The 20,550-nt window shown below is 52.9% G+C and overlaps 1 protein-coding gene across 1 annotated transcript in view; it reads left to right on the forward strand.

Moving 5' to 3' along the window:
• SFRP1 (secreted frizzled related protein 1) overlaps window positions 1-20,550 on the forward strand; it is a 43,819-nt gene that overhangs the window by 2,759 nt on the left and 20,510 nt on the right. The window contains exon 2 of the mRNA XM_029226720.1: window positions 3,141-3,218. Within this exon, the coding sequence (XP_029082553.1) occupies window positions 3,141-3,218 (78 nt within the window). The remainder of the gene's footprint in view (window positions 1-3,140; window positions 3,219-20,550) is intronic.

Consider the following 20,550-nt stretch of genomic DNA (forward strand, 5'->3'; position numbering starts at 1 on the left):
GTGTGTGTGTGTGTGTGTGTGTGTGTGTGTGTGTGTGTGTGTGTGTGTAGGACAGGTGGAGACTGGTCCTCGTAACCTTACGGCTGGTGGCTCCAGAATCAGAACTGGTACTTTTGGAGGAGACCAAGTATACATGCCCTACTTTTATTCTTTATTTCTTTTTATTCTGTAAACTTAAAATGGAATTTTCGAAGCAGCGGCATATCTCTGCATGCCGCAGGCTGGTTTCTGTTCACATACTTGGACAAGCACTGTTTGGGGGTATTGGGCAGGCCTTTGGGGCCGCATGTTATCAAAGATAAACTTGATAATGAGACTGAGTCAAAAGACACTCCCCCACACCCCCAAAAGGCTGATGCCCAAGCTGCTTCAGCATCTGTTATGGGAGAGGAAAAGTGTTTGTTTGTTTTCAGGAAAGTTATTTCTAAATCTTGCCCTTGCATTAGACCTGTACCTTCCCAGGCCGGTAAATTGTCGTTCCTCCTCCCAGCCAGGTTTTACTGATTCAAGCTCTGCGAACGAGCACATACTTTGAGTTTTATTTTGTTGTTGATTAGGCATGTTGTGCGTTAAAACAGCCTGGCTGCAGAGGCCACGGTGCACTCATCCTTCCCGGGAGCCTTCCTTAGGGTCCCTTCCCTGTATTGAAGAGCTGGCCAGGGAAGACCTGCTCTGTGTGTGTGGGGGGTGTGTGTGTGTGTGCCGTGTGCATGTGTGTGTGTGCGTGTGCTGTGTGCATGTGTGTGTGTGCTGTGTGTGTGTGTGCCATGTGCATGTGTGTGTGTGCGAGCTGTGTGTGCTTTGTGGGGGGGTGTGTGCCGTGTGCATGTGTGTGTGCTCTGTGTGTGTGCTCTGTGTGTGTGTGCGTGTGTGTGCTGTGTGTGTGCTCTGTGTGTGTGTGTGCTCTGTGTGTGTGTGCTGTGTGGGGGTATGTGCCGTGTGCATTGATTTTTAAAAATCCACTTACTCTTGATTCCAGTGTTGGACTTTCCCGTCCTCTCCCTTAACTACTGATGAAACACAAAACCTTTTGGTTTTTGGTTCTTTTGCTTTAAACATTATTTTAAATACACCTTAAAACAGCCATTTAGTTCTGCCTCTCCGATGGATGACTGGGTGGATTTCTCCTGCTCGGGCCGCTCGCAGGGCCCCCCAGCACCATCCAGAGAGGCCACAGATTAATAGCGCCCTACACAGTCTAGAGCTGCTCCACAGTGGGCTGTGGGTGGGGGCAAGCCGTGCGAACGCGCAGAACTCACTGCAGCCAGCTCCTGCCCGCCTGGGAGACGCTGAGGGCCAAATGTAGCTGAGCCCGGGGCCGCCAGTCGGATAGGGGAACTCAGAGCGTCTAGACAAGGTGATGTGAGCGAACAAGGGGAATCCGGTGTTTGTATTCAGATAGTCCTGCCCTGCAGGTTGTTTGGTCAAGGTCACATTCATAGAACTTTGCAACGTGATAACTTCCACTGAAAAAAAAATAACCCAAACAAGGAAAGCCCCAAAGCACAGTCCCCACTCCCGAAGTAGATACCACGGTCCTTCCCACATTGCGGGATTTCCTTTCCGTTTTTCTCCCCGTGGAAGCAAGAACCATGATGCAAAATTCTGGGTGAGTTTTTCCCTTTTGTCAGAAACACAACCTCTGGAATCCGATCTTAAGTTCTGGCTGAAAAGCACATTTCCAGCATCCGGGCCAAAATATAGCCCCATGGTCTCCTGCTCGGGGTGTGGCTGTGGTTCTTGCTGCAGGACTCTGGATGGAGTGCGGCCCTGGGCACAAAGTAAAGGTGGGACAGGGATCTGTCAGTAAAGACTAAGGTGTACGGCCTCTGCTGCGCCTCGCAGGGACCCTGCTTGGAAGTGGGGCAGGGGGGTCACGCATCACCTCCCTGGCGCTGGGGACCAGCTGCGTCCTGGGGGCGGCACTGGCCCCGGAGGGCTGTACAGCTCCCTTCTCGTCCACCGTGGGAGGCTCTGCCTGTTTCTCTGAGCCATAGAGGTGCTCGAAGGTGAAGGAGATGCCGCCATAGGAACCACGAAGACGGAGGGGGAGGAAGAGGATGAAGAGCCTGAGCCGGCGCGAAGGTCACTCAGCGCCCCGTCCTCCCCCGGGGTGACTGCTTCCCCCTCAGCGTGACCGGGCATGGCCTCCACCAGTGCCGCCGAGGTGGAGGACCCTTAGAATGTGCTCGCGCTTTCCCGCATCATGGATAAAACTCCAAGTTGTCTGATAGATGATGGAGGTGACGGTGGGATGGCGGCGGTGGTGCCAAGCCACCTTCCCTTCTGGCGATCCCACTGGGCCGCTCTCTCCCTGCCCTTCCACGGAGCCCCCTTACCTCCTAGGGGTCTCTCCAGCATCAGCAGCATTTGGCTGGGAGGACCCGCTGGCCCTGGCCTCCGAGGCCTCCCCCTCCCCCGGGGCCTCAGCTGCCCCCGGTGGCCCCCATCCCTGCAGCACACACACCTCCTCTTCAAAGCCCTTCACAGTGTGAAAACGCCTCCAGAGGGTCTCTCCCATGTCCCGCCAAGTCCTTCCCTTGGGCAGCAGGGCTGGTGCCGTTCCCAGCCCCCACCAGCTTCTCCTGCTTCCCGCCCCTGGCAGGAGCTCGCTGCAATAGCCCTTCTGGGGAGGGGTGTTCAGGGCCTGTGGTTGGAGTTTGTGAGTCGGGCTGATTTTCTTTCTTGGCTCCTGGAGAGCTGGTCGGACGGATCGGCCGTCTTTTGGGGAGTTTGGGAACAGGAAGTGGGCAGGAATCAGAGGGGGGTATTTCAAGGAGAGGGGAGAAAGAACCGGGGGCAAACAACTGGGGTAGAAGTGTTTGGTTACAAGTCAGCTTCTCCTAGGGACCCACCACATCCATCAAGCCACGACTCAGGACCCGCCCCATCCAGCCCCACATCATGTTGGTTTTCATAGTTGTACCATATTCAACAGCTCTAGTCCCCAGATTTTCAAGAAACTATGTGTCTGTTTTGGTCTTCAGGACTCGTCTTTTCTCAAGTTGCCCTATCAGGAATTCCAGAAGACCTTTAACTCCTTCCAGCCTGGTCCCTGGGCTGATCTGGGCCCCAGGGGCAGGTCCTCCCTGCGTTCCACCGCAGTCACTCAGCTCCTGTTCTCCCCTTGCCCTTCCTAGGCACGACGGTGTGTCCTCCCTGTGACAACGAGCTGAAATCTGAAGCCATAATCGAGCATCTCTGTGCCAGCGAGTTTGGTAAGAAAGCGTCCCTGGCTGCCTCCGGGAGGTTGGGCATCCCTGGCTGCTCCCATTCTGCATCCGTGGTGCAGAGCCTGTTGGAGCATCTTTTTGGAGATGTGTATTCTCTCCCTCCATCCTCCCCGGACGGCTGCTGTTCTCAGGCAGATGGAAGGCCAGATAGGATGGGGAACCGGCTGGTTTTTATGAAAGTCAAACTTGGCTTCTGTTCTTCCGTGTGTGGGATCACTCGGCAGGTTTGGGGGAACATTCTCGAGGAGTGGAGGGAGGCAGGCTTGGGGAGAGCTGTAGAGGAGCTGGGGGAAACCAGGCGGCTTGGGCTGGCCTCTCGGCACGGCTCTTCTTCCATCCACCCCTAGGTGTCAGCACCACTCTGCCCAGGATCTGGGAGGGGAGCCTCCATGCGCTTAGGGCATTGCCGGGGCGGGCGGGTAGTGGGTGCGGCGGCTCTCAGGTCCTTCCAGTCTAGGAAACTGACAATCCCACAGTGAGGGGTTTTCCTTCCCTTCTTCGCAAATCACTCCGGGCTAAAAGGGAATTCTGGATGAGCACTTGCAGCCCTAGGAGAAGGGCTGGATGTGGCCCTGGGGGCTGATCTCAGGGAGCCTCTCAGGGACGGTCCCCGGTAGTCTGCCCCGCAGAAGACCGAGCTTCACACACCTTGGGAGGCTGTCCTCTGGAAAAGTAGACGTGAACTGCATCCTTTTGAAGGGCCGACTCCCTCCAGCCTGCCTCTATTTTATATGGATGCTGAGAAGTGACTGACGCCAGGCCTGCTTTGCCAAGGACAGGTTCTCACGATTCTGGCCATTGTGTCCCCGAGGCTGGATTTCTTACAGAATTCCTCCCAGGGAAAGCATGATGGTAGGTAACGTGAGTGTTTACGTCCATCCAGGGCTACCTACTCTGGGTTTTCACTAACCAAGCATAATAAAGTACGTGAAAGGGCCTCGTGCTGGCAAAGTGCCGTGTTGGAGAGCTGCACACGTGTATGTGCGCACTTGTAAGCTGAAGGAAATGGTACATGTGACAGGTGTAGTCTCAGGTATTTGTCATTGTGACTGAAGGCGGGAAGTGGCGAATTCTGACCCTTTGCCACGGAGAGCTTCTTGAGAATGCACACGTTTTTTAGTGCCTTATTTCTGCATTAAGTATCTCTCCCTGCCTTCTTGGTTCTTGGTGAATGACCGCTGGGACGATTTCGTCTCCCAAGCATTCTACTGCTTGTGTTTGAGTTACATCCTTTGTTCTGGTTGCCATTTTAAATGAACTCAGATAAATTGTAGAGGGACCTGCAGCAATGTTCCCAAACTCTGATGACCCTTCCGTCTGATGGCGGTGACACTTGCTTGTTGAGGCTCACACCCTTGCTCCATCAAGGGGAGCCCAACACCCGGCGAGGCTGGCGGGTCTCTGCGAAAGAGTCTGCGCGGCCCCAGCCTGTCGGAGTCACAAGCTTTCCTTCCGCAAACGGCGCGAGATTCCTTCCCAAAGAGGCATTTGGGCATTGAGAAAAAGGCCAGAAATAAAATCTCTCAGAAGTCCTGATGAGAAGCCTTTTGCTGCGTGATTGGGGGGCTGGGGGGGTGGCAGGAAGAATCTGCTTGGATGTGGCTGTTATCCCGAAGCATCCTTCCTTGCGGGGGGCCGGAGGCAGTGTGGATAATACTCAGGGGCCGCCTTTAGATTTCACTGACCCTCTTCCGATAGTGTAAATCACCACACTCACTTTTAGAAGTCGACTCCCTGACGTTTCAGCAACTCCAGGCGATCGTATTAGAGCCCACTCTGAAAGGTAATATATTAGCTGATGTTCTACGTTCAGATGACTTCTCCCGGGATGACTTCTCCCGGGACTGCGTGTGCGGAGGACGCGACTCAGATTCAGCGTGTCCAGTCATTGACTGAGCCACGCGTCAGTCGGTCACTCAGCATTTCTTGAGTGCAGAGCGCTGTGCTAGATACCGTGTCCTCAAATACGGACCTAGAATAGACGAAAATTTCATTAAAGAAATTTCTTCACCCCGACCAAACACGAATCGGTGATTTCCTAGAGAATCGTGGTGTCATAGAACTCACCGCCTGAAGGGGGCGCCGTGGAGACTCCAGGCGAAGGATGTTCGGCAGCCCTGAGAAGAGAATCTGCACCTTCTCGTTCAGATTCTCAGTAACCCACCAATCTGCTTTTGTTGGGAGCTTTAGTGGCAACTCGTTAAACTAGAGCCGTTCGCTAGACATGAGCTGAAGGAGCAAACCTTGGGAAGGAATTTGAGTGTGAAGGTTGACCTTTGGGTGAAGGGGAAAGGTGTGGAGGGGGCTGCGGTAAGCCTACTGGGGAGGGACATCCTCTCCCCGCGGCAGTGGCTCCCTGCATGCAGGCGCCAGGGGTGTATCTTATTTTAATAACCAGTCAGGGCCTGGGCAATCTGATTGGCTGTTTGAGACTGTGTTCCTTTCACCGGGAGATTATCTCCTTCTTGAGTTCCTAGAACTTTTGAATTCTCCTGGATCCTCCAGGTCATCCTATCAAGTCCACTTATTTCACAAATAAGGCGTCTGACTTGCCCCACTGGAGTTCTTTTACTCGCTGTCATGCTGCCTTCCCCCCTTAAGAGAAGATGAACAGCCGCTGGGCTCCCTCCTGGCGGCATTTATCTCCTCCTTGCTTGGGTGTCCTGGACGCCAGGCTTCTTTATCTGAATGCAGGAGAGACTTTTATGGGTTTTCTGTGTGTCATGGTCTCATAAGGCAGTAAATAGGATTTTTTTTTCCTCTCTCTCTCTCTCTCTCTCTCTGCAGGGGCTGAGCTCAGCTCTGCCCTTCTCGGCACCCTGGAGAATGCAGCCTTGTTGAGAAACTTGTTTCCTAGCTCAGCTCATTTCAAGTAAGGAAGGTAGTCAGCCACGCTGATGGGATTCAGTTAAGAGACAAAGAAATGCAGCAGGGCAAGCTGACACACCACAGAGAAGAAAAAGAATGCTTTACTCCCTACTCCAGGGATCAAACTTTGCTTTAAGCGGCCCTGACATCCCCTGTGGGAAGACATCAGGTTGTTGGAAGGCTCCTTGGGAGCTCCAGGAACAAGGGGTGCTTTCCTTCTGGGTCAGCACGCCCTCGCCCTCTCCTGCCAGTGCGTCCTCAGACCCTGCCACCCCCGTGGAGCTGGGCCTGCCCGGCCTATCACCGGCTCCCCAGGCGGCACATTTTTTTTTTTTAATTTATTTATTTATTTTTGGCCGTGTTGGGTCTTCATTGCTGCGCGTGGGCTTTCTCCTAGTCGCAGTGAGCGGGGGCTACTCTTCTATGTGGTGCGCGGGCTTCTCATTGCGGTGGCTTCTCTTGTCGCAGAGCACGGGCTCTAGGCGCTTGGGCTTCAGTAGTTGTGGCACGAGGGCTCAGTAGTTGTGGCACACGGGCTTAGTTGCTCCGCAACATGTGGGATCTTTCCGGACCAGGGCTCGACCCTGTGTCCCCTGCATTGGCAGGCGGATTCTTAACCACTGCGCTGGGCGGTGCATTTTTAACTCTCTGGCAGGTCTGCTTGGTTCTCTCCACCCCTGCACTGTACCTCCTCAGTTCAGAGCACATATTCTGCCCCCAGCAGGGAAAAGCCTCAGTAGAAACACCTGTGGGCTGATGCTCAGGAATGCAGCTGGATCAGCCTGGATCAAGCACCAGATGTGTGACGGCCAAAAGTTAGATGGTGCAAAGTCTGTGGATTCAACATGGCGGCCAGGCTGCCTGCTGGGCTTCAATGAGAACACCGGCCCTGCTGCTTGTTTTCTCTCTGCTTTTCCTGCTCCATGACAGCAGGGTGCTGCTGTTCTCCCTTCGACGGGTCAATATATTATTTGCAAGCTGCCACACTAATAATCCTGCTGTTAACAACTCAGCACCCATAACTGTCTTTCCTTCAGCTCAGCTTATCCCAGGGATGGGGGATCTGATTTATAATGGCTGTGAGGTTAGGATCCTGCCTCTGGCCACTCTCTGTAGCTTCTGGATCTGTAAACACCCTTAAGCTTTCCTGGTAGAAATGTGTGGAATAATATACTTCTGCTAAGACAGTTCAGAGCTTCCTCTTGTACTGGCTTCTCCTTTTTTTTTTTTTTTTTGGGTTTTCGGGTTCCCTTTTTTTTTTTTTTTTTTTTTTTGAGTTCAAGTGGCCACTTCTTTAGCCCAGTATTTTCTGGTTGTGGAAAAAGATTTCTTGGCCCCTAGAAATTTTCCTTGCCTTCTGGAAGTATTTTTTTCCCCGTTTATATGTTTCCTCATAAAGAGTCAAACTGTACACTGCAACACTAAACTGAGTCAAAGAGGAAAGAGAAAAAAATTGGCTCTCACCATTAGTGTTTGGGAGTATTTCCTAGAAGAAACATTCTCAGTGGTTTCTGGACCTTCACTAATTTGTTCTCACTCTGCTTTCAAGGTGTTTTGGCTGGGCTGCTGTTTGGAGGTGCATTGTTTGATTTCTTGCAAAAAGGAGGCTCAGCCTTTCCAAACTAAACCTTGGGTTTCCTCCCACAGGGGAGGAGATGGTAGCTGCCAGCACGGTAATTGCAACATCTGTAAGCTGCTTGAGAGCAGAATCGGTCTCTGATACCATATTTTACCTAAGGGTAAGACACCCATTGATTGCGGGATACTCCATCCATCACGGGAGATGCCCCGCCCACCGAGAAAACATACTTCACATTAAAATGTGAAGAGAATCTGTGTCTTAGAATGAACAAAACAAGGCCTGTGTGTAGTTAAATCGTCCTTGGTATGGTGTCTTATCCGCGGTAGGCATAAAATAAAAGTTCGTTGGACGTGTGTATGAATGACAGTGTGTGGGCAAGGTAGGGAGATGGAAATTCGCCTTTTTTTTTTTTTTTGAGTGGTTTAATTTCCAGTTTATTTTCTGTTAAAGTAACTACAACCTGGTTTTATGTTGTATCATCTTAAAATTCACAAAGATGAATAATATAGGAATTTTTAAATCCAAAAATATTATAATAGTACGCATCTGAGTACAAATCCTAGATTTTCTACAGTGCGCATGGAAATGCCTTTCCTTAATGTTCACAGTTGTTAAATGGGCACAAGTACATTTATATCACAAGATGAGGTTGTATTTAAGTGAGAAAAACAATAAAAGTTATTTAATATTAAAATGTTCCCAGATGACTAGCAATTGGGATAATTTAGACTTACTTTCTAACTTATTGTATGGGTCGCCTTTTTTTGACCTAACCATTGTGTATCCTCCTTTTTCACTATTATCCCATTCCACTAGTACTTACGGAAAACCGGTGAATAGACGATATTATTCTGGCAGTAGATGCACCTTGGAGGCAAAAAGTAACAGAGCATTGGTTTTATTTTGTTTTCCAGTTTTCTTTCTTTTTTTTTTTTAATGAAGTATAGTTGATTTACAATGTTGTGTTAATTTTGGCTGTACAGCAAAATGATTCCGCTATATATATACATCTTTTAATATTCTTTTCCATTATGGTTTATTATAGGATATTAAATATAGCTCTCTGTGCTATACAGTAGGACCTTGTTGTTTATGGCTTTCCTTTTTTGTAAAAGGAGAAAACTTCTTTCCAAACGAGTATGTGTAACTTGTTTATTAAATTCGAGGGAAACTGCATCCCTGTTTTGGGTGACTGAGTGTATATGTTTAAAAAAAAAAAAACCCTAATATCTGGAAATCTAGTTCAGTCAAAGTAAAATTAAATAGACAAAAAAAAAAAAATTAAATAGACATGGAGGAAAGAACTGTAACCTCGGGGTGGAGTTGGTAGGCTGAAAACAACTGGTTTTTATTGTCAGTGAAGGTCTCTAAAATACACAGCCCATCCACAGATCTGGAAATAGTTGGAAGGAGCTGTATGGCATTTCCCATTCAGGGAAACATGGGGTCAGAGCTTTAGGTGCCCTGGAAATGCCACTCCCAGCTCGTGGCCTGTGGCCCATCCTAAATCCTTTGCCCGTGATGGGGGTGGCTTGTTCCGTGCAAGGACCACTGCTGAACGCTTGAGGGCCTTTGAAGCCCTCCAGTGGGCTGGGTGGGTCATGGTGGCGATTCCACGGCCTCCCAGTGGAGAGCTGGAGGCCTGGCTGGGGGAATCAAGCCCCGGGCAGTTTGGGCCGAGATCCCATGGGGACCACACTGCGCTCTGAAGCCATGTTGAGGCACCGCGAGGAAAAGCTGGGAAAAGGGCCAAGTTTCCCCCTCTGGTGAGCAATCTCTGCACATTTAATTCTCTCTTGGCTGTACCTGGCAGGAAGATTCTTAGATAAGGCAAATGTCAATAGGAACACTTTTCTTTAGCATATTTGGCCCTGAGAAAGTATATTGAACTGAGAAAGGACCCAGAAACCCAGGATCCACGGGTGGAGGCGGCTCCCCTGGAGCTGAGTTCATTTCTCCCTCTGCCCCTATACGTACGCCGGGCAACACTGGGAAATCTCAGAACCTCTCCAGGCCTCGGTTTCCCTGCGAGGTGACACTAATACCCAGCATCGGTTTTAGTGAGGAGCAGATGAGCTGGTGTAAGGAACCCAGCCCTGGGCCCCGCACACCCACTGGACTCACTGTTCATCCCGGGGGTCTTGGCAAGGACGGGTGGCCCAGCCCTCTGTTCCCAGCAGACGAGGCCTCCCTTCACTAGAGGAGCAGGGTGTGCAGCTCCAAGGCTCTCAGTTGACACCTCTCCCGAGCCGAATCCTGTTTCCAGCCCTTCCGTGTCTCACATCCTGCTGGAGTCGTTGCTTTCTTTGACCCAAGACACGTGGCGGGGTGGGGGGGGGCATGTGACTGCTCCCTCTTTGTCGAAGAGTCCAGCTCCGAAGAGGTTATTCCTTGGGACGGTCAGTTGCCAGACCGCGGGGTTTGGGTGCCCTTTGACGCGCCCTCCAACCTGCCATTCCGTGATTTCTCCTGTTGAGTGGCCCCGCCTCACTGCCTCCCCCTCCTTTTTAAAAAAAACTTATTGTGATGAAATATACATGACATAAGATGTACCCTTTTTTTTTTTTTTTTTTTGCTGTACGCGGGCCTCTCACTGCTGTGGCCCCTCCCGTTGCGGAGCACAGGCTCCGGACGCGCAGGCTCAGCGCCCATGGCTCACGGGCCCAGCCGCTCTGCGGCATGTGGGATCCTCCCCGACCGGGGCACGAACCCGCGTCCACTGCATCGGCAGGCGGACTCTCAACCACTGCGACACCAGGGAAAACCAGATGTGCCCTTTTAATCCTTTTTAGGTGTATAGCTCAGTGACGTTAAGCGCATCCACACTGTGGTGCCGCCATCGGCACCGTCCGTCTTTGGCGATTTGTCTTCATCCCAAACTGAAACCCTGCGCCCAAACGATAACTGCCCTTCTCCTTCCCCCCAGTTCCCAGGAACCGCCACTGTACTCTCTGTCTCTGACTTTGACTATTCCAGGTACCGCGTGTAAGTGGAAGCCTGCACTGTTTGTCCTTTTGTGTCTGGCTTATTTCACTTAGCATCATTTGATGTGTATATAAACGGTCATGGAGAAGGGAAGCCAAGGGAAGGATTTACCCTCAAGTTCACCTCTGTTCCCTGGAGCCTTTCTGGGGGTGGGTGGAGAAGGAGGGGCGTAGAGGATGAGCTGAGACAAGGGGGGCTGCTCGCGCATTTCTCTGGGTGCTGCTTTGCTCCTCCGTACCCCTTTGTCATTCTGAAGATCTGCTGAGCTGGATGGGACTTCAAAGATCAGCCAGTGCAGGGCGCTCAGCTTACAGATGGAGGAAAATAAGACTCAGATAAAGGAGTTAGTCACCAGATTGCCCAAGGCCACTCTCTGCCTGGCATCCCTTACCGGGTTTGTTCCCAGCAGCTCTTAGCTGGGTAGCCAGTCTGGATTCCACACCCTTCCTCCTTCATGTCCCCTCATGCCCATCACGTTCCCATCCTGCCAGGAATGGGAGACGAGGCTCTCTGGGAAGGGGCACTGGATGCTCTCAGAGTTTGCCGGGTATAAATGGACGCCTGTGCCTGACACAGGGAAAGAGCTCGGCGATCGTTGGTTTCTTTGTGGAGGGGCAGGCGGTGCTGTTGAATAGAAGGAACGTAGGCTTCAGGCCAGACAGACTTGGATGAAATCCCACCCTTATAAGCTGGGCGGCCATGAGAAAGTCTCTTAACCTCTCTGAGCCTGTCTCTATCACCTGTGGATGGTGGTTCCTGTGTGACTGTGTTGGGAGGAGAATTGGGTCAGTCAAGCATGTTCAGTTCCTGGAACATGGCGCCTGCTCCAGCCATAACCATTATTATCTCTTCTTATTGGAAAGAATTGTTTCAGGATGGAAATTGGCCTCGGTAGGAGGATGCAAGCACTAATAAAACCAGCTTGCTTGGCACAAAATGTTAGGAAATGGAATGGAATGTCCTGATGAATTTCTGGTTAGTAGAGGATTAAACTGGAGAAATCTTTTACAAACCCCACTGGGGAAAACTTTAAAAGGTTGATGCGGCTTCAAGGTGCTGAAGTTCACAAAACCAAAACCAAACCAAAACCAAACCAAAAGCAACCCTATAAATACCAGAAGTTAGACAGTCCGGGCTTTAGTGAAATGACACCCTAAAGTCACTGTAAAAACTGGGAGTCATCGGACAGTGATGACCGCAGAATACGTAGAGCTTGGATTGAGTATTTGCTAATTCTAGGACATGCCCACTGAACTTTGTTCTTTTGTTTTTGAGTGATTTTTAGAAACCTTATTCCTGATATGAGTTTTTCTGCTCATAATTTATCGGGTCTAAGAGAGACCTTAGAGTCCGCTGTGTTGTCCCCTTCTCCCAAGCACCGTCTATGGGGCAGTTCTCACGTTTTTTCCAGCAGCTGTGATATTTGTGATATGCACTCCCGTGAGCCAAAGAAATAGGCCATATTCAGAAGCAAGTGAGCATTTAAGTATTGGCAAATTTCTTCCAGTTTTTCAGAAATGAGCCAGAAGCTCCAATCTGTATTTATTTTTCAAAGGAGAGCAAATGGCCAAAGAGATGTCAGGCCCTCGCCCTGCCCCAGCCTGCTTGGAGCAGCCAATTAAACATGCATTAGCTTTGGAAGGCTTCTCAAAGCCCTATAGATTGCACTTGAAATCTTTGTTTAGTCTTTCAGGAACACTGTCACATGGATGATTTATCAAAGAAAGTTGTTTATCTGGCAGTAAAATAAACTCTGGGCCTGTTCAGACGAAGATTTCCCGTGAATTTCTACCAAGGTAAACACTGGTAACTGGCAGATTGCAAATTCTGTGTGAAAGCCAGACGCATACAATAAATATTTGAGCTACAGATTTGCTGTGTCAGAGGCCCGGCCTGTCACCAGCACTGTCACTCCCGCTGTGCCCCGGAGGACCTGGCGCTGCAGCCGGGCCGGTGGGCTGCCAGGCCCAAGGACTGGCAGGGCCCCTGTGTGCTGGAGCTGCCCCTGCTGTGTGGGCCTCCCTGGGCTCGAGTGCCACTTAGTGTGGCACAGGGAACTTCCTGGTTCAGAGGGGGCAAGCCTCAGTCCGGCTTCCCTCTGCATCACACCGACAGCCCGTCCAAAAGTGGCCACCTTAGTTTTCTTTGCAAATAGACATTTGTTGAACCAAATTGGCAGGAGGCTGGGGCGTGTTGAATGATTTGGGAGCTGGGGCCGGGGCATGGTGGTCGGGGATGAAATCACCTTGAAGGTTCTGCTGAGCTTGAAGGATGGGGGCAGAGGGCTGAGATGCTTTCCCAGGGTCTCTGGCTCTGCTCGTTGGGGGTTGTGAGAGCTCCATTTAGGAATAAAGGGGGAAGATCCAGCCCTGTGAGGGCGGCACAGGCACATGTGCGCAGGACCTGTCTGAGGGAGGGAGGGAATGAACGGATGAATGGTGATGATGGGATGAGAGGAAGCGGAGCCTTCTAGGCCCTTCTGAGGGCGATAGTGCGGTGGCTCTTTAGAGTGACTCTTCAGGGAGGGGCTGCTGAGTTATATACTGCTTGTTCTCAGACAGCCCTGGAGTCAGGAGCTTCTGAGTCACCCTGGTCTTGGCGTCCTCATGGAAGGCTGAATTTGAAGGTGTTTGTGGGTACCACCTCTTATTTAGGCACCATCCTGGGTCCTGCTCATCCTGATTTCCTTGGTGGGTCAGGGAGGGGAAGCAAGGACCCTAGAAGAGATGATGTCACCTGCGAGGGCTTTGGGGGTTGGGGTCAGGGCTCACGTTTGAGGATTGAGAGGAAACGGTGTTGGTCTTTCACGGCTGGAGGAGCCGTGGGTGTGTAAGGCCCGGCCGTCCTGACAGCTCCTTAGGGATTTATGTGCAGGTAATGGATGCTTACTGGCCTGCGGGTATTTAGGGGAATAAAGGAGTATTTCTTTAGGGCAGGAATTAAGGGAAATCCTTTACAACAGATTCTGAAAGGATGTCTGTGAGTTGGAAAGAGATGCCGAAATAGTACTTTGGCAGAGGGGAAAAATGAGGAACCAGCTTCCCTAAACGATGCTCTCTCTCATTCAGTCAGGATAACCAAGAGGGATTTTCTTCCGTCAGCATTTTCCCTGGGATGTTTCCTTCTGGGAGTTCCTCAGACGTGCTGTCTGCTCTTTGTGAGCCCTTTGAAAATGAGTTCACACTGGGTGTGTCTTTCACTGCAAATCCAACTGGCTTCTGGAGACGGCTTTAGGGCTGAAGGAAGTCCCCACCTCCGTGGCTATGGCCGCAGAGCTAGAATCAGGGCCTGGAATAAGCACGTGAAACCCTTCAGGCTCCACTGGGGCCTCTTGGACCCAGGTCTATGTCTGTGGCAGGGACGGCCTGTGCTCCTTCCTGTGGTCTCAGCTCTGTATCAAGTCCTGAACAGATCTGAGGGCCTGGAGGATGAGGCAGGCCGGAGCCAGGCTTGTCAGTCCCTGTTCTCTTGCTTTAGTGCCGGGTTCCAGCTCTCAGGCCTGTAGGAGGGCAGGGTCTCCCGCGGGGGTTGGATACATCCAGGGCGGCTCCCTAGAGGAGATGAAGGTTAATGGAGAAATTCAAGGAAGGCATCCTGGTGTCAGGAGGTGAGGGCTGGGAAAGGAGTTAAGACTCAAAACAAATAGTACTTAAAAAATTTTTTTTAAAAATTTATTTTATTGAAGTATAGTTGATTTACAATGTTGTGTTAATTTCTGCTGGACAGCAAAGGGACTCAGTTGTACATATATATACGTTCTTTTTCATATTCCTTTCCATTATGGTTTATCACAGGATAACCCTGTGCTCTACAGTAGGGCCTTGTTGTCCATCCATTCTCTATATAATAGTTTGCATCTGCTAATCCCAAACTCCCACTCCATCCCTCCCCCACCACTTCCCCCTTGGCAACCGCAAGTCTGTTCTCTGTGTCTGTGAGTCTGTTTCTGTTTCATGGATACGTTCATTTGTGTCATATTTTAGATTCCACATATAAGCGAGATCATATGGTATCAAATAATACTTCTTAAGTTGACAAAACCTGATTCAGGTAAATCCGCACAGGTAGAGAAGGTCATCTGTTGGTTCAGGCAGCTGACTCGGCGTCCTGTTAGGACTCGCTTCGGCCGAAACCCAGGGACTGAAGGGCTGAGTTGAGGTGCGAGGAAGGAGGTGGTCTTTCTGATTCCAGGTTCCCCGCTGGTAGGATGCTGGGGCCCCAGAGGGAGCAACAGCCGGAGTGAGCAGGTGTGTTACAGGGGTGACCCAACCAGCATGGCTGTGGGTCCAAGTCAGGGATCCTGCTGGCGGGGCATGGCTGCAGGGGGAGTGTGGCAGTCTGCCCTGGGCGACTGAGCCTACGAAGACAGTCTCTAACTTCATGTCAACTACAGCGCCTTCCACGAAAGGGAGGGGGCTGACTAGAGAGAGTCACGGCCTGGCCTTTGTTCTGAGATGCGGAGGCTCAGATGCCCACAGCGTGCCAGGTGCCAGCTAGCACCCAGCCTCTAGGGTGGCAGCTCCTTTACTCTTGGCATGCATTTGTTTAAAAACAGGCATATGACGTGTGCGTGTGTTTTCTTTTGAAAAGTCTAACGATCGCAGAAGGTGGGCAGAGTCTTGCACAGATTTGATCCTACAGACGATTGTTGGGCTTCTGCTGAGGACACGGCCCTGCTTATACTGCAAGCTACGTATGCTGACTTTGGGATCGACAGACATCCAGAGACAGGAGTGTTCGTACTGTTTCTTCCCAGAGCCTGGGAGGAGGGGAGTCCGCACAGTCAAAGCCAAAGAGAGCGGCTGTCTCCTCTCTGCAGGTGCTCTGCCCTTGGCGAGGAAGGTCAGACCTCAGGCAGAAGATAGCTTTTACCTGTGCACATCAGGGGAGCTTTGTAGTGGGGGCAGTTCCGTCCATCCTTTTGTGTGCAGCCTTTCAAACTGCATTCTCAGTGAGAAGGCCTGCACTGAGCTGCCTTGAGGGGGCGAGTGGCCCACGTTATCAGGTCTCCATCCAAACGTGGTGGAGGTGGAGGCGGGGGTGGTGTGCTCGGGGGGGAGGGGTGTCTCTAGGTGACCTCATAGGAGGACCAGGGCACCTCACCCTCCCTCTTCCTGGAGCCAGCTTGAGGCCAAAGCTTCATCTGGGGGCTTCCCCATGGGGCTTCTGTTCTGCCTCTCGGGACCTGGCACCCGCCAGTTCTGTGCCAGTCCATATGGTGTTCCCTGCCCTTGAGAGGGAAGTGAGTGGTTGGCCCGGTCCCGCATTTGCGTTAGAGATGTCATAAATGCCGGCGGAATTGAAGGCTGTATCACGTGCAGACTCAGGAGCAGTGAGTGTGCACGACAGCGGCCGTGCAGGATGACCGGGGTGTGCTTTCTACCTTCAGAGGCTTGCGGTCTAGAGGAGACAGAGGGGAGAAAACAGGCAAGTATAAGATCACGTCATCAACACTGAAATCCCTGTAACAGGTAAGCACTGGGGCCATGGGAGCACAGGAGAGGGAGCAGGTCTTCCTGGGGCGGGGTCGGGACAGCTCCAGAGAGGAGGCGCCTTGTGCTGTCCACTGAAGGATTGGTTGGAGTTTCTCATCAAAAAGATGGACATAGGAAGAATATTCTAAGTGGTGGACCCCTCAGAGACCAGGACACATAGGCATGACGTCATCTGTATATGGGGGAGTGGTGATTCTCTTTGTGGATGGCTTATAAGGCATATGGGGGCGGGTATCTAGAAATGAGATTGACAGCGTAGGCAAAAGTCAGCTCAGGGCCTTGAATGCCGTGCTGAAGAAAGGAACATTTGTCTTGTTGGCAATGAGGGGCCAGGAGCCTATTTTAAAGTGAAGGGCTTGGGTGGAGAGCAGAGAGAGGAGGGGGGGGGGAGGGGAGGGGGGGGGGGAGGGGGGAGGAAGAGGGGGAGGAGGAAAACTGAAGGAGGAGGTGCTCATTCGTCCAAAGCGATGATGTGCAGAGCCTCAGGTGTCAGGGGTGAGAGGTTTGGGACAGGAGGGCCTGTGGGCTCAGGGCAGCGCCGGCCGGTGCCAGGCCACCCACTGGAAGGCGCCGCTGTCGGCCGTTCTGATGAGGTCGGCACGCGGCTCGGGCAGCCGGGCAGGCCATCTGCTGCGGTCAGGGCCTCGGGAGACCTCCGTTGGGGTGCGCGGGGCAGGAGCCCGAGAGTGTCATCAGCCCACACGCGGGTCACCGCCGAGCCGGTCATTCCCGAAAGCGGCGGTCATTAGGAGCTGAGCCGACGTAAACTGCTCACTTGCTCTCCAGACCTCGTTAGCGGCCGGGCGGGCGGCACGCTTGGCGCCTGTGGAGCCACGCCTGTGATGGTGGGGCTGAGTCAACCCAGGGGTCTGGGGCCTCCTGGAGGGGGAGGCAAGAGGGGCTGTGGCCACACGGGGGCGGTGGCGGGGGAGGCCTCGGCTGGGGTGCGAGTGTGGTTTGTGTGTGTGCACACGTCTGAGTGTGTGTGGGTAGGTCTGAGCGTGCTGATCTGTGCACAGCGTGTCTGCCTGGTGAGCGTGGGTGCCAGTCACCCCTCCGGGGGCTGAGTTTCCACGGTCAAGGTCAAGGGCCTCCTCCTTTCCCCGTCGCTCCAGAGAGATGCCTTCCAGAACCCGCCACCGATTCCCCAGACTCGGGAGGGCTCTGGAGCCTGGCAGGGATTTCTGGGCAGCAGGAGCGCCCAGGGCCATCTCTGCGGGTTGGCGAGCCCCCCCCCTCCCAGTCCCCGTGTTTTGTTTATTCCTCCAGATGCCAACCAGGCTGATTTTGTTAAGTTTCAGTGTTTGCAGCAAGTCCATTTAGAACTGCTGCTTCTCTGGGCGAGAGCCACCTCCTCGGCAGATTCCAGCGGTTCTCAGGGATTGTTGTGAAGGGCATGGTGTAATCCCTGGGATATAAAAAAATCCATCTGGAGAAACAGGCATGGCCTGAAGTGTCATACAGGCCTGAGTTCAAGGCCTGGTCCCACCACCTACTGTGTCAGCTTGGGCAAGCTGCTTCACTGCTCCATGACTCAGTTTACCCACCTGTACACAAAATGCAACAATAAAACAAACTTAAAAACTTCTGTGTGAGGAGATAAAGTGTGATGTGACAGACAATCGCCCCAATCCTGGAGTCCTGCGATGTGACCCAGCGCTGCCACTCGGCCAGTCAGTGACGTCTCTGAGCCTGTTTCCTTAAGCAAGTTGAAGGGGTCACCCTGGGTGACCTCTAAGGCTCCTTCCAGCTCTGAAATCTTATGGTTTTGTTCCACAAAACTCTGTGACTTGGTTTCTTGATAAATATCTTTGCTGGCACCTCCCTGCTTGCTGGGGACCTGGGTCTCCATCTCAGGCGCGTGTGGAAGAGCTGAGCAGTGAGTGGGAGGCCGTCGCGGAGGAGCTGGGTTGGGGTGCAGATGTGGGACCCCCAGCCTGGGAGCGGCACTGGTCCACGGCAGGTCCGCATCCCCTGACGGGGCCTGGCTGGCTGCTGGGCACCCCGACCTCAGCCCCTCTCCTGGACGTGTCCCCCCATGCTTCCTCAGAAACCCAGGGACAGTGGGGACCCTCTCCACCTGTGCGGGGATGACAGCCTGATGGGAGACCAATTTGCAGGCACGGTGCGGGTGATTTCCAAGGAGGACTTTCCAAACCTCAGAACCGATTTTCTCTTCCAGCCGCATGATTTGTCAGCCACGAGACTCTGGCCAACTCCAGTTCTCTGGGCCTCAGTTTTCTCACCTGCCAAATCGGGATAATTGTGTATACTTCTCAGAACTGGTGGATAGACCCCATGAGATTGTACCGATGTGTCCTGGAAAGGACACACTGCAAATCCACCCCAAGCCTGTGACCTTGGCCGCCGTCCCACGTGCCATCTTACAGCTCTGCTGGGCAACCCCGCATGGCCGCTCTTCCCTGAAGCATTTCTAACCTAAGCCACACACTTGGCTTTCCTTAAAAAAGAAAAAATAAAATGAATGCATTTTACAGATAGACCAGATCTGAACCAGGATACTTAATGGTGATGCTTTTCTCAGAGGAGCTTCACAGTAATTTTAGAGGTTATTAAAATACACGCAGACTTCACCCCCCAGACATCTCTGGGGTCACAAGGGGAGCAAATCTTACCTGAAAACTAAAGTTCAAAGCATCAGGTGGAGAGGACACTCAGAATGTCTGGGACGGAGACTTTGTATCAGTCTTGTCCCCGAGAGGGGCCAGTGGCCATGGCAAGCCGGGTGCAGACAGGGCACATCTGGGAGCCTCTGTCCCTCAGTGGCAAGTGACCCGGGGCTTTTACTGACACCCTCTGCACTGGTCCTCTGCACTGATGCCGGCGTGTGGAATGAGCACCCAACATCCCTTTGGCCCGTGGTAGCCAATGGTGGATACTTCGTGTGGGCAGCAGCTTGAAGTGTCAGCAGGTAGGTTGTGAGCATCACACCTAGGTGCTACAGGGTCAAAGTTGGGTGTTTCCCGCTTTCTCTGGGGCCTGGTGATTCTCTTGCCACTTCCTCCTTCAAACGACAAGGCTGTGTTTGCCTCTCAGGACCACAAGTGCCGGGAGGACAGTGGCTGAGAGAACTGGGACTGGCTTGTCCAGCCAAGGGAAATCGTGTGCTGTGTAGCTCAGGTAGAACCCGGCTTGCTGAGGAAACAAAACCTTGACTGACAAGGTGGTGGGGCCCCCCCTCCCCAGGGAGCCGTTCACACACGGGATGGCCTCTTGCCTGTGGACCCAAGAGGGCTGCATCTGGCAGGAAGCAGGAGGATGACTTCTCCGGTCCTTCCAGCCCCACAGAGTCCGTGGTCCTCAGGGCACCTGCTGGCGGCACTCCTGCCGGTGGCTTCCCCAGGGAGGTGGCTGTGTCGGAGGGCGAACCTTCCTCGGGAGGACGTCGCCTGATTTTCCGGAGGAAGGTGGAGGGACAGCCTGTGGCCTGGTCAAGTCACCCAGCAACCTGGGATGCCAGCCTCGAGTCCCCGCCCTCACGCGTAGACCCTTGAGGAGGGAAAGGCCGGCTCCGGTGTGCACAGTAGAACCTCGAAGCTGGTCTGAGTTGCGTGTCTTTGTGGCAAAGACCAGACGGCTTGGAGCTCCTGACTCCTGGGGACCGGTCCTCTGGTTGCCAGGGAGGAGGCCGACAGACCTGGAATGAAGTGCAGGCCTAGACGGGCCTCCCTCCTGCCCTTTCTTTCATGCAGGCGGGACATCTGGTCCACCCCCCCGCTCCGGGTATCAGCTTTCCTGGGGACTTGGCTTTCCCAGTTGTGTAACTGTGTGTGTGTGAGGGTGTGTGTGAGAGGCGTTGGGGGCAGCGGAGCCCGGGACCGGCTTCTCTGGAAGGACGGGGCTCCGTGGCTGGTGTGGGTTTGCTCGTGACTGACAGCTCTTCGCCTGCAGCCTTCTTTCCTTACAGACCTAATGTGTCTTCTGGCAGGTTTCCTTGTTCGAATTACTCAGGCCCCGCAGAGCACCGGTGCTTTCCTTTTCTTTTGCTCACCACCCCCATCTTGGTCCCCCCTTCCCGAGCGGGTTGGGGGGGGTGGAATCCGGTCTGGACCAGCTGAGAACTCTCTGTGCTCCTGCCTGGCCCCAGGGCCTTAGAATGAGGAACCCCAGCCAGAGTTGAGAAGCTTCCTGTTCCTCCCTGGGAGCCCTCAGCGTGGAAATTCCAGGGGGGCCCACACCCCAAAAAACCCTGGCTCAGGAAACCGACACGCGGCTACTTGTGCAGTGGCCTGGAGGGTCGCTGGCGTTCACCCTGGGTCTGGCTGTCACGGGGGTGTGAGGCCTGAGAGCCCATTTCCCAGGCGGCTCTCTAATGAGGGTATGCATGGGAGTGCAGCCTGCCGTCCAAGCCCCTGACTCACCCCCA

Source organism: Monodon monoceros, unplaced genomic scaffold (assembly GCF_005190385.1).
Source record: "Monodon monoceros isolate NGI ecotype Baffin Bay Population unplaced genomic scaffold, NGI_Narwhal_1 Super_Scaffold_17, whole genome shotgun sequence".
NCBI classification, from domain to species: domain Eukaryota; kingdom Metazoa; phylum Chordata; class Mammalia; order Artiodactyla; family Monodontidae; genus Monodon; species Monodon monoceros.